The sequence below is a fragment of the Molossus molossus genome, unplaced genomic scaffold (genome assembly GCF_014108415.1).
Source record: "Molossus molossus isolate mMolMol1 unplaced genomic scaffold, mMolMol1.p scaffold_m16_p_21, whole genome shotgun sequence".
NCBI lineage: Eukaryota > Metazoa > Chordata > Mammalia > Chiroptera > Molossidae > Molossus > Molossus molossus.
This window is the reverse complement of record NW_023425357.1, coordinates 18,885,872-18,899,818: the sequence shown is the minus strand read 5'-3', so window position 1 is coordinate 18,899,818 and position 13,947 is coordinate 18,885,872. Positions and strand designations below refer to the sequence as shown.

The 13,947-nt window shown below is 42.2% G+C and overlaps 1 protein-coding gene across 10 annotated transcripts in view; it reads left to right on the top strand.

Moving 5' to 3' along the window:
• The window catches only part of LOC118638425 (BTG3 associated nuclear protein), a 115,053-nt gene that overhangs the window by 18,268 nt on the left and 82,838 nt on the right, over positions 1-13,947 (top strand). For 4 of the 10 annotated variants that reach the window (XM_036274244.1, XM_036274243.1, XM_036274241.1 and 1 more), the window contains exons 1-3: positions 5,159-5,200; positions 6,111-6,206; positions 10,403-10,541. In XM_036274244.1, coding sequence (XP_036130137.1) covers positions 10,472-10,541 — 70 coding nt within the window. In that variant the 5' untranslated portion in view covers positions 5,159-5,200; positions 6,111-6,206; positions 10,403-10,471. Of the gene's footprint in view, positions 1-5,155; positions 5,201-6,110; positions 6,240-8,888; positions 8,984-10,402; positions 10,542-13,947 lie in introns of those variants that run through there. The other 6 variants (XM_036274239.1, XM_036274235.1, XM_036274236.1 and 3 more) reach the window with 5 other exon arrangements.

Genomic DNA, 13,947 nt, shown 5'->3' with positions numbered 1-13,947 from the left:
CAGGTGATGATTAACCAAAAAAGAAAAAGAAAGGGCAAGACAGATCAATGGATTTAAAGTAATAAAGTACAAAGTTCACTGATATAATTTTAGATTCTACATTGTAACAAACTTTTGGGAAAATAAAAAATTTGTGTTTTGGTATTGTATTAAAGAAGAATATCTACAATTATCTGAAGGCTATTAAAATACATACTTTTCCCTTTCCCAGCAGCACCTCTGTGTGAGGCTGGGTTTTCTTCCTGTGCAACAACCAGAAAAATCTATCGCAACAGATTGAAAGCTGATGCAGATGTGAGAATCCAGTTGTTTTCCATTAAGTCTGACATTAAAGAGATGTGTAAAAATGCCAAACTATGCCCCCTCAAGATTTTGCTGCTTTTGTTGTTTTGGCAAACTATAGTTATTTTTTATGAAAATGTTTTGTATGTTAATATGTAATGTGTTGGTTTTTATAATTTTTAAATGAATAAAGAAATATTTAAACATTTTCTGTTCTAATTTCAAATGTGATAACTGTTGATAGATATACCTATCCAAGCACAAAGTTTTGGGGCCTCACTAATTTTAAGATAAGGGGGGTCCTCAGACCATTGAGTCTGGATTATAACATTGGGTGCTGTGGGGTTAGCTTAAATCCAGCTTCTTCTATTTTCTGCATTTATGGTTTATATCTGAGGAGGTTTATATATTTTGGAAAGCATGAATAAAAATGACAAATTTAATCAAACATATTGATTGTAAGGAGGAAGGACCTGCCCTCTGAGGCTACTTTGACCTTCTTTTCCTAATTTTAAGCTTAAACGTCTGGGTGGGTGGGTGGGTAGGTGGGGGAGACAGAAGAAACGATGTGGCCTGAATTTTCCTAAGTGGGAACCACAGGAAGAAGTATTTTTGCTGCTTCCTAATTTCCTAGTTTGTTTAGTATCTGACCAGTCATTTAGTCAAATTTCTCTTTCTTCCCCATTTCATGCTTTGCATATTTTCCTTCCCACCCCATACTGATTTTGGGAGAAAAATAGGCAAAATTGAGTCTTTCCCCCATATCTCAGTTTAATAAAAAATGGTTTCTTTGCTTACTTCATACTGGCTCTTAATTATTTTATTACTATGCTTATATTCAAAAGGATTTGACTAGAGAATTGAATGATCTTTAGTTTCTTGGAGGTTTTCCTGTTTCTGGAGATTTAGCTTTTTAAGTAGGTACTACTTAGTCACTTTCTTAAATGGGATTGGAAATTTACTGTTCTGATTTTTATGGCATTGTGGATTTGACATTCAGGTGGGGTGGGGCGGGGCGGGGGGGGAACGGAATGTGAAGTCCACACCACCATATACCTATATAAGCACAAGGTTAATTTTAAGGCTCCAGGGAGCTAGAGCCTGCTGTAGGACCTTGGTGATGGTCCTTCCGCATCATTCCTATCCTGCTCCTAGCGTCTTTTTCTGTGTCATTGTACTCTAAGACCTGTATTTAGGATATTCTCTCTCTTGTACTTGTTCCTAGACACTTCTAACCTTCGGAGCAATGCATTCAATTTATATTTTTGTCATCTATAAAGTGAAGTTAGGTTAGCACTAGATGACTTCTAAGGCCCCTCTAAGATAAGGAATATGCCAAACTTTTTGCTCATGCCTTGTGGACTGAGTCTCTTTAATCACTCTGCATGTGTCTGGTGGCTGGTAAATAATTCTAGTAGAGCAGGTCAGTGCCCTGGGAGGTTCTGCACGTGGCTGCATTGTTCTGCCTCCCGTGGAAATCACCTTTTCCATATCAGATTCAGCATCCGGGCTTCATTCAAGGGTTGATATAAGAAACGCTCTATGAAGACTTCCCAAAAATGGATGGGAAAAAAGTCCCATATGTTGTGATATCCCTAATGAGGTGATATCATTTTCAAAGTGACTGAGAATATCCCAGTGCCCATACAGTGAGGCTTTGTTTGGTTGTTTTTCCTTGCTGCCATTTTCATGTAACGAGAGCTGATAGTCTGTAGTGTCTTTGTTAACCTTTCCTGCTGAAGCTAAGTGGGTTGCTCAATTACAGGAACCTTGCTTTTATTCCTGTTTTAATGGCCTTGTGACTTTATTGTATGGGTGCCCCAATTTAAAGTTTCTTTAAAAATGACTACATTGGCAGCTCTGTATTTCATCTGGTGAACAGCTGCTGTGTCTGTTGCTGACAGCACCTGAAAGTGTCATTCACATGAAGCCCACAGTCATCAACCAAATAGGTTTGTGACTTAATTATGGTGCATTCCTCTTGAAATCAAAACATAGACACCGAACTTTGAAGGTGGTAGTCCGTGGTTTTTACGTAGAAATGCTGACCTTCCCAGTCCTCCATTGCTGTGTAACCACAGTGGGCTCTTCCACCAGATTCATCGCGTGTGTTCACTGAGGGCCAGCGTGTGCCAGCGCCGTGCTGGCCGTAAGCAAAATGAAGATTCCTGCCCTGATGGAGCTGATCTGGTAGGGGAGACAAATGTAAACAAAGTGAACATTTTACACATGTAGTAAGTTAGACAGTGTTTTTCGATAAACAGCAGAGGGGAGCAGGGAGGTGGGTGTAACTGAATGGGCGTAATTCCACATCATGGAAGAAGCAGTAGGTGGTGGAGGGGCAGGCGGTGTCAGAGTGTAAGGGCCCCGAGCTGGGTGTGTACCTGCTGCGCTGGGGAGGCCTCTTTGGATGGGCGAGTGAGGAGCAGCGAGGAGCACCTGAGGGGCACTGAGGGATGTGCTGGCTGGTGCGCAGCTGGCTTCGGGGTGCTGGGAAAGCCATCCTGAGTAAGCAGGAAGCCTTCGGTGGGCTCTGAACAGAAGAGAGACGGCCTAACGTATGTTATTACATGATCGGGAGAGCTTTTTAACCAGATATTGGGAATAATTATGGGGTAAAAGCAGAGCAGGGAGGCCCCTGCAAAGGCCAGTGTATATATCATGAGAGAATTTGCCCACAGATGGGACATGAGAGAGAAAAACCAAGGACTGAAGGTTTTTGGTTTAAGCAACTGGGTGTTACCATAAATTGAGATGGAAAGTCTGGGAGGAGCAGGTTGGTTGTGGGGTGGGTATTGGGTTCAGTTTGGCATAATACAGTTGGGACTAGACACCCAGGGGAGCTGTCCAGCAGGCTGTTTGCTTCGTGGATCTGGAGTTCATGTGTGAGGTCTGAGTTGAAGGGTGTATCTGTGCCATCAGCACAAGACGGTATTTCAGGATGATTGAGGAGAGGTCCCACACCGGGCTCTGGGCCCTCCACATCAGGCAGATGATGCAAACCTTCAAAGAACGCCTGCAAGACAAGGCCAGGAGAGCGGAGCTAGGCCAGGAAGGTGAGGGAGTGGGCCCTGGGCAGCTGCTGCAGTGGGCAGGCTAGATGAGGGTCATTTGACTGATGGAAAAGCCGGAGTCTGATTGGACTGGCTCTAGAGAGAACGTGAGGGGAGGAAATGGAGACCGCATGCACAGGCAACTCAGTGGGGAATTCTGCTCTGAAGGGGAGCAGAGGAATGGAGATGGAGGGGAGGGAGGTGGGGAAGTAGCAGTGCAATGTATATATTGGGAACGAACTGGGAGGCAGATGATGAGGGACAGAGACAACTGCTGAAGTGCAGGGGCCCTGGCCGTGAAGAGGGGAGGGCATGCCTGTGGACAGGAGTGAGGCCAGATGGTGCCCATAGCAGCCACAGGTGGCAAGGCCAAGCTCAAGGGAACTGATGAGGAAGAGAAAGCAAGATCTCTGGCTCACTGAGGGAAGGAGGAGCTGGGATTTGGAAGGGAGAGGAGAAAGTATGACACTGGTCCAGGAGAACAGAAGTGTTGCAAAGGGGGGGAGGGCTGTTTTGTGCCCGCAGCCTCGGGCACATCTGTGTCAGTGGCCACAGCCGTGTGTGATGGAGGCACACAAGTTGTAGGCTATATATTGATTACTTTGATTGATTGATGGATTGATTTAATCCTCACCTGAGGATATTTTTCCATTGCTTTTTCAGATAGAGTGGAAGGGGGAGTGGGGGTGGGTGGGGGGAGAGAACGAGACACCAATGTGAGAGAGACACATCGATTACTTGCCTCCCGCATGACCCCTACCGGGGCCAGGGATCAAACCTGTAACCCAGGTTCGTGCCCTTGACTGGGAATCGAACCCAAGACCTTTTGGTCCACAGGCTGACATTCCAACCGCTGAGCCAAACTGGCCAGAGTTTATTACTTTGTTTTAGAAAAACAGTTTCACAGGCGATAGATGAATATGGGTTTATAGAAAATTCAGTCCAGAAGGATCAAGCATGAAGGTCAGCGCATGTCTCTATTCCTTCCCTCATGGGTAACGTTAAGTTCAGTATGTATCATTTCAGACCATCTGGTGTGCATTTACACACACGTGGACATGTGACTACACATACATGCAACTTTCAGAAAACAGGATAGGGATCATATACATACTATTTTGCAATTTTTCTTTTATATTCCTTTCTGTTAATATTATATTTTGGAGACCTTTCCATTGTGGTTTATGTAATCAAACCAGTCTCACTGACATCCATGTCTGCAGTGTTTTACAGCAGGGTGTGCCATCATATACTACTCCCAAGATCGAGCACTTGGGTTGTTGGTTTGCTTGATGGGCTCCTTTTTCATGCGCACCCTAGAAGATGCTCTCCTCAGCCACTTGAGGGGTTAGGATTCAGGACTTTGTGGCGAGTTAAGAGTATTTTCTTAAGCCGCTCGCAGAGCTTTTAGAAACCAGGAAAAATCTCGAATTGGGCCCTTGAAAACTTTCCTCTGGCCTTTTCTGAGAGACATGTGTTTTACCTGGAAGCCATGGGTCATGAATGGGCTTCAGGGTGGGTCATGTGATAGAGTCCAAAATACGTCGTTTTAAAGCAGGGTTCTAACTAGTCATTGCCATTAAAGACATTATTGAACATTAATCTCAGTCCAGTTGTTTTATTATATTAAGACTGGACTGTCTCCAGGACTTCTGAGAAATGGCAAATTTTATTTGCCAAAATGGCAACCGCATGTATTGCTTTGTTCCAGTTTTCTTGGGCTTGTTGCCCTAGTTTTTTCTATTCAAGCCTTCACTGTTAGCAGAATTTTAAATGACTCTTTATCCTGGCCGCAGAATCGTTTTAAGTAAACAACTTGGATAACGTATGGTGTCCTCATTTGGAAGAGGATTCAGGATTTTGTGGTGAGTTTGGAGTATTTTCTTGAGCCACTTGCAGAGCTTTCAGAAATAAGGAAAAGGCTTGAATTAGGCTCTTGAAAACTTTCCACTAGACCTTTATGAGAGGTATTTAACCTGAGAGCTGTGGATCTAGGGCCATCGTGAATGGGCTTCAGGGCGTATCACTTAGGTTAAGCTTGGCTGCATGTGACTGTTTTAAAGCAGGAAGTTGGTTATTTTCCTTTCTTATGAGGAAGTCGAGCAGGAAGTCAAGAACGTGTGGAAGCTCCACAGATGCGAGGACCCCAGGCTACTTCCTTCTTGTTTTTTGCTCCATCATTCTAGCTCCTGTCCCATCCTCATCCCTGAGTCCAGCAGCAGCAGGAGGACTAGAAGGAAGGCCATGCCCATGGCCAGAGTTCCTTTGATGAGGTGCTAGAGCACCATGCACCATGTCTGAGCTCATGTCTCATTGGCTCGAACTTGGTCAGGTAGCCAGTGTGTTGTAGGAGAGGCGGGGAGCTTTCCTCTGGTGGCCACATGGCCCTAGAAATTAGGGCTCTTCACTGGTATTGCTGAAGCCTGTGAAACTAGGCAGACTTTTATCTGTCTGTGCTCTTTCCAGGGAAAGGGTCCGTCTCTCTGTTTTATTTTTTACATTAGATTCCGAAAGCAAGAAGCCTGTGACTCTAAAATGTTTTAAATCTATCAAGTCAAATATCATTTGAGTGGTATTATCTGAGGACTACCACCTTCATTACAAAGTTCATTGTATTCCTTTAATAATCTTTGCTTTGGTTCTGAATTTGGAAAAAAGACCAAGTTTATGGCATGAGTAGCTTTGATCTTCAGCTGACCACCAGTTAATCTGTACTTAGAGGTCATCTTCAGAGGACACAGATTTAGCACGACACCTGTTTCCTTATCCTGACAGGTTCTCCTGGAGCAGTTGCTGAGGATGAAGGTTGAAGAAACTCCCAGTGTTCAGCACAGGCACCAGGTTCAGAGAATATTACTGGATATAACTGAGGTTGGAACTGAGACTTTCCCCCACAGTTTACGTGTAAATATTTAGTTGTATTATGCCTAAATATTTAGTTGTTTAGCCATCTTTAAAAAGTAGTGTGTTTTCCTTCAATTTTTGAAAAGATAATACATGAACATGATAAAAAATGCAAGTAAGTATACAAGGGTGAAAAGTGAGAAATAATTTCCTTTTTACCCTTATGTGCTAGGGATATTCTGTGCATATCTAGTATATATATATACACATATTTTTTTAAAGCATGTTGTGTGCATTCTGCCCCATTTATATTCATGTAATGCTGCATCTTGGGAGTTGTCCTTTTTACAGTTCTTTGAAATTCCATTGTTTGGCTGTGCCCTACTTTTTTTGTTGTTGTTGACACATTTAGGTTGCATCCATTCTTTTGCTGCTAAAATCAATGCCTTAGTTGTGTGTTTTTGTTTTGGTATGTAGATCTTTGCACAGATAGGTGTATGAATCTGTGTGCTGGAAGGATTCCTGAATGGGGAATGGCATGGTCAGGGCTGTGGCCAGCAGCATTTTGATGGCTGTATTGCTTGTTGCTCTTTAGGGTTATTATACTCCCACCAGAAGTGCAGGACAGCTCTTTTCCCTGTTTCCCGATACTCTTGCAGTACAGTATACTACACTGAGTGAATGTTGCTTTGGGTTTCTTCCTTAGAGTCTCCTGTTATATATATGTTGGATCATCTTTGTCACTATGCTACTTTTCCTTGAACTCTTTTCATTTCTTTTTTATTCTTAAAAATTTCCTCCTTTTCGCTCTCTTTTTTTTTTTGAAGATGTAATTTGTGTTTATTTACTCTTGGATTCCTTCTAGTTTTCATTTTGAAAATTATTTTTCTTTTAAAATATTTTTGTTTGTTTGTTTTTGAGAGAAAGAGATACATTGATGTGAGGGATATATATTGATCGGCTGCCTCCTGCATGCTCCTTACTGGGGATTGAGCCTGGAGCCTGGGCATGTGCCCTGACTGGGAATTTGACTGGGAATCTAACCCGGACCTCTTAGACCATGGGACAACGCTCAATCCACTGAGCCACACCAGCCAGGCCCAAAATTATTTTTCTTTTGTTTCTAATCTTTCTGAATTCCATCACTTCATTTTTGAGCTTTTCTCATCATGGTTTATGGTTGTTAATATCATATCATTTCCTTCATGTATTTTAACTTGTTTTGAAATATTAGGATAGCATTTTTATCTCTCTTGAGGACATGTCTTTGTAGCATGCTTTCACTGGTTGTAGTGATGTTATTTTGCTCTTTACTCTCTCTATTTATTTTTATCCTCACTTGAGGACATTTTTGCATTTATCTTCAGATAGAACAGGAGGGAGAGAGGGGGGAAGAGAAAGAGAGAAATATTGATGTGAGAGAGACACATTGACTGGTTGCCACCCACACAACCCCAACCGGGGCCCAGGACAAACTGCAAGTGAGGTATGTGCCCTTAGTGGGAACTGAACCCGGGACTCTCTGGTCCGTGGGTCGATACTCTTAACCACTGAGCCAAACCAGCCAGGCCATCTTTTAAAATATATTATCTTTGTATCAGTTGGACCTCGGTATTTTTTATTGTTCATTTTTAGGTGGAATTAATTTTCCTGAATATTTACAAGGGAGGCTTGCTTTAGAATAGTTTTTCTAATTTCAGTGTTCTAGAGCTCTATTTTCTGTGTTTTTTAGGAAGTTTTAAAAAAATGTAGAAGCTCATTTTCTGGACTGCTGGCTTGGTGTTTCTCTCCCACCTTTAGGTTTTCATTTGCCTCAGTCACTGTTTTCCCATCCTATTTATTTTGTATTTCGTCCCCAGTCATTTCTTTTCAGTGTGTTTGGCCTCAAGGAAGCTTTGGATGATTATTTCTAAGAGTTCATGGGGCCCAGCATGTTCTAGGTTCCAGGCTTTACTGCAGACCTCTTGCATTCGTCTCCTGTGGGACTGTGTTCATGTCCTGATTTCAGCGGCTCTTTTCAAGTTGACTCATCACTTCTCTCTGCTTCCTGCTTCATATGCACTTCTATCATGATGGTCCTGTGGCTGTCAGTGGTGTGCCCCCACTTGCTTGTATTTGGGGATTTGTTGGGAAGACCTTACTACTCAATTCTGATACAGACATTGACCTGGATTTTGGTTTTGCTATCCCTAGCTGCTCCATATGTTTTTATGGGGGTATTTGGGGAGATTAAAAATCTTTGTTACTGCTATCTTTCCATGGTTGGACTATTAAAGGACTCAGTCGAAGTTCCTCTGAGGTCCCTTTTCCCCCCATCCAGATTGTGTCTTATCAGTTTCTTTTTTGTTAAACAGTTGTTGTTTTCTCAACCTCATTCAGTCTTGTGTGACGTGTGTAAGCTGGGAATAAAAACACCTTTGCCATCTTAATAATCATAATGTTTGATCATATAATTTACTCTATAAAGGAAGATTTAAGAGAGAAGACTGGTTCCTCCTGCAAATTGTCTTCCCTACGAAATTCTGGAGCTGCCCCTGTTTAAGCTGTAGAATTTAAATCTGGATAAAAGAGAAGAGGACCACATTATTTATAGGATTTAAGAACATGTGTGAAACCTGCAAATTAATTTAATGCTGTTGGAACTTACCATAAAAAGTTGCTGTCAGGAGATCCCGACTTGAAACTCGATGCCCTCCCCCTGCCCCACAGGAGCTGTGACCGGGGAGAGTAGTTCTCACTGAAGGGAGGGGCTGTGCCGCGGAGCCGAGTGCATGGCCTCTGCCCTCGGGGAGCGTGTAGTCCAGGTGGGAAAAGACATAATTTCTTTTATGAATATTTACTTATAAACCAGTAATATAAAGTACAATATGATAAAAATATTATGGTGATATTGATTCCTGAGTTCTTCAGGACATCCTGTTTTCAAGTACTAACTTTAGATCCCTGATCGATAGATCATATTTAGAAGGATATGGCCTCATTTTTGGTTTGGAAAATAAGGTCTCTCTCGGTCTAATCAGTGTTTCAGGATTAGGAAGAAGTAACTGACTCTGTTCCAGACACAGTGCTAGGCTCACGGATGACAACTCACACCAGGGGTGGCCCAGCCCCGAAGGTCCTGTGTGGACAGGATAGCGGTGCTCCCAGGCGAGCAGTGGGGCTGTCCTGCGGTTCAGGTCTGCTGGAAACCAAGGGGAAGCAAAACAGAGGAGCTCAGGGAGGGCGGCTTTGAGTAGCAGAAATGGAGTATGCGCATAGCCTTGGTCAGAGAGCCCATTTGGGTACAATTTGGGAGGTGAGAATTGTGTCACTGGTGGAGACAACAGTGTGAACAGGTTTTCTGGGGTGTTGTGTGTGCAGCAGGAGCTGAGACCCCATGGGGAGCAGGTGGAGGACAGGGTGTATTCTGTGGGCAGTAGTGGACCACTGGACTTTTGTCTTGGAGATGACATGTCTAAGCCATTTTAGGAAGGTGACTTTGGAGGTGGTGTGAGGAGTAGATTGGTAAAGTGAGAGGCTCTCAGGTAGGGGCTAGACAGACGCAATGAGCAGTTTTTGGGCTGTTTCTCAATTCTCAAAGAACTTTAGTCTTTTGGTAGTCTGGGGCAAGAAGAACCCTATATTAAAAAAATTCATGGACATCTGATGTTCTCCCCCCCCCCCCATTTTTATTATCCTCACCCGAGAATGTGTGTATATGTTTATTGATCTTAGGGAGGAAGGGGTGAGGGGGGAGAAATGGGGAGAAACATCAATCAGCTGCTTTTCGGACACCCCCTGACAGATCAAACCTGCAAACTAGGTATGTGATGTGCTGACGTGGAGTTGAACCACTGACCTTGGTGCACAGGACGATGCCCCAGTCAACTGACTGCCTGGCCAGGGCCTGATGTCCTCTTGAATATACATGATTAGCAGTTTTTTTAAATCTTAAGCTTTTGTGATTTTTTAAAAATATGTTTTTATTATTTTTTTTTTTAGAGAGAGGAAGGGAGAGAGATAGAAACATTGACTTGAGAGAGAAACATCCATTGGCTGCCTCCTAATTGAGCCCACAACCTGGGCGTGTGCCCAGACCGGAAATAGAACCCAGACCTTTCAGTCCATAGGTCGATGCTTAAATCTTAATCCACTGAGCCACATGGGTGGGGTCTGGTTAGCAATTTTTATTTCACAGGTCATGATCATTAATCTCCCTCTCTGCTATTGTGTTTATTTTGTAGGTGACAGAATCCTAGTCCTGCTTGAGTTTGATTCTTGTTCGTTGACTGTTCCCTCTCCTCTCATTCTGGATGATGTCAGAACAGGATCTGGCGGACGTGGTGCAGATTGCAGTAGAAGACCTGAGTCCCCATCACCCAGGTACAGAGAGTAGATGGACATTATTCTCTCTGTTGTGTAAAAATCCAAAGTGCTTCCAGAAGTTTTCTTTAACTTTTTGAAGAAAGCAAGAGAAAAAGTGATGCATGCACTGTATGAAAGACCCATTCCCAGATGGGTAGCCCTCCAGCGCTCTGTCTACTCTTCCCCCCTCTGATGTGCACAGGCACTTAGAGACTCTGCCTCCCTCTCCTGCCCCCACCCACAGGGGCTTCTGTGACAGCTTCTTTCCTACAATTTCCCCCTTTCAAAATTCACCGTTCTAACAGTCATGGGAATCTCGCCATGTCAGTATGTACAAATTGACTGCATTTTTTGACAACTACATAGTATTTCATTTATAGGTGTCCCCTCATTTATGGACCTTCTCCCTTGTGGATGGCATTTACATTTTTGGCACTGTTTTTCTTTCATATAAACCCATGCAATAAAGATCTCTGCATGTATATCATGGCAAATAGTGTTTTATGGTAAATTCCCAGTAGAATTGCTATGTATGTTCACAGTTTTGATAAGACACTGATAGATTTCCCAGAAATGTTTTACTAAGTTATTTTTCCATCAGCTGAGTGAGAATAACTTTTTTCCCTACACATTTGCTAAGGCTGGTACTTAGCCTTAATGATGTTAAAGGTATATGTCCACTTTGAAACCTGAACTAAATATTTGTTTAAAGAAGACTCTTTATAAAGGAAACTGTAGGTTTCAAGAACTTCACCTTTGAAAAAACTTTGTCTACACTTTTACTTTATAAAAAGATGTTTTAGTAAGTTTCCTCCTCTTTTTTGACCTTAAAGTTTTACATGTCTAAGTTTGTAGTCACAAGTACACATAATTGTCACTGTGTCTGTTGCCTCTTTTTGCTTTTTAGAATAGTAGAATTGAAATGCTGAATTATTTTTCCATAGAAAAGAGAATTTTTAGAAATTTAATAAGAAAGCATGATGTCTATCTTATATGATTTATTTGATATGTTAATTGAAAAAAACTTCCTTAGGAAATTAGTGATGATACGGAATACTTTTGGAATTAAACGAGCAGTCAAAGAAATGAAGGCACTTTTCCAGAGAGCCAAAAGCTGCTTCTGATTTTTTAGTAAGAAGCACTATCACTTGTTAACTGGCAAAATCTAGAACCTTAACAAATTCCTGAACAAAGTTGGGGATGTGAGTATAGCTATTCCACTACGATTTTCTCTATAAAAACTGACACTTTGTCTAGAGCTAGAACTTGTAGCCTCTACCTCATTAGCACCACACCTTAGCTACCTTTGAACTTAAAAAAGAAGCAGGACCATCACTGCATATAGCAATTTAAAAGTATCTGTATTTTTCGATGTGTTCCGTTCACATCGATGTTTCTCTCTCTCTCTCTGTTCCTCTCTCTCCCTCCCACTCTACCTGAACAAAAAATGGAAAAATGTCCTCGGGTGAGGATAAAATAAATAAATAAATAAATAAATAAATGTATCTGTATTTTGGTAGGTGAACAATTGTTTCTTTAGAAAGTACACCCTGCAGCCCTGGCAGGTTTGGCTCAGCGGTTAGAGCGTTGGCCTGCGGTCCAGAGAGACCCAGGTTCAGTTCCCACTTACCTCTGTTGCAGTTTGTCCCCGGCTCTGGTTGGGTCATGCAGGTGGCAGCCACTCGATGTGTACCTTTCACGTCGATGTTTTTTTCTCTCTCTCTCTCTTCCTCTCTCTCCTACTCTATCTGAACAAAAAAATGAAAAAAAATGTCCTTGGATAAGGATAAAAAAAAGAAAAAGAAAGTATACACTACAATGTTATAAAAGAAAAACGTTCCAGTTACATAAAATTTAAGCATTTTTAGAACTATAAAATTCTTTTAGCTAACTTCCTACATAAATTCCCTCTTTGTAGATGGTAGTCCAAAGAAGGCTTAGTTAGAACAGTCATTTCTGATCTTGTTTTGTTCCATCTCTGTTCCTTAAATAACTGGGGACTACAGTTTATTGACTATTTAATGAAAACCTGTGTGCAGAGCTTTCTGAGGCCTTCATAGGCAGAAAGCCTGCAATTTCCAAAAGAACTTGCACACACCCAGCAAATACCATGGTGTATTACACATGTTTGCATTCAGAATGGTTTTAAGATCGAGATTATTTTTCCCCCATCTCTAAAATACGACCTTTGTGAAATTTAAAAGTACAGTTAAACAAGTAGAAGAAACATTTTCCATAATCCTAGCAATAGAAATGCTTTTAAATTGTTGGCATATATGTCCTTCCATTTTGTTCTGATTTCCATGAAAAACAACGTTTAGGTTCTGGTTTTACATGTACTCACCATGCAGTTGCACTTACTTCACCTGTCTGCATGTAACCGTCACCAGACCTAGCATTCCAGTAGATTGTGACGGCTTTAACATGAATATTGAGTTCTTTACTCTAATTCTGAAAGTAATGCACACAAAATTATAAAAAGCAACGCAGCAAAGGACAAAGAGGAAAAGATCTTGCAGTCCCGTAGCCAACGGGAAGTTGCTGCTGAATGCTGGAGCCTGTGACGTCTGCCATGGACACATCTCCTTTTACACTTCTGCTGCACTGCCCTTTGCTTCCAGCCTCGGTGCTTCACACCGCCAGGGGCATGGAGCCTTCTCTCTGTAGTTACAGGAGCCATCTGTGTCCCTGGGAAAGTCGCTTAACATCTGTGACCTTGTTTTCTGTTCAGTAAATTAAAATGATTAGAATAATGATCGCAGGGTTTCTCTCTGTCCTCCTAGTCCCAGTATAATGACCAGTTTCTTACAGAGGTAAATAGGCTGTGACTAAGGTTCTGAGAACCTGTGTTTTGCTAACCACAAACGCTAATAGGCATGGATTTCTCCCCTTTAAAAGAATTTATTTATTTATTTTAAATCCTCACCCAAGGATACTTTCCCATTTATCTTCAGGTACAGTGGGAGGGAGGGAGGGAGGGAGGGGGAGAGAGAGAGAAAGAAACATCTATGTGAGAGAGACACATCGATTGGTTGCCTCCTGCATGACTCCGACCAGGGACCGGAATGTAACTGAGGTACGTGCCCTTGACCAGAATTGAACCTGTGACTCTTTGGTCCATAGCCTGATGCTTTAACCGCTGAGCCAAACCAGCCAGGGCTCCCCCACTTTTACTTAATTAAATGAGCATTCATTTTCATCTATTTCTTTGGAGGTGGTTGAGGCATTTCCTGCCACACAGGATCCACAGTGGATAATGCAAGGATCTTAGTAGACAGGATGCCCTTTGTTATTGCTGGTTCTTGGCTGGTTTCTGCAGAGGAGCTTTGGGTAATCATCTCTGGGAGATCACTTTACTACTCTTGCCTAGACACCATGAAAGGTTCGTGTTAGAGTCATAGGGCTATGCAGTATCTTTACACTT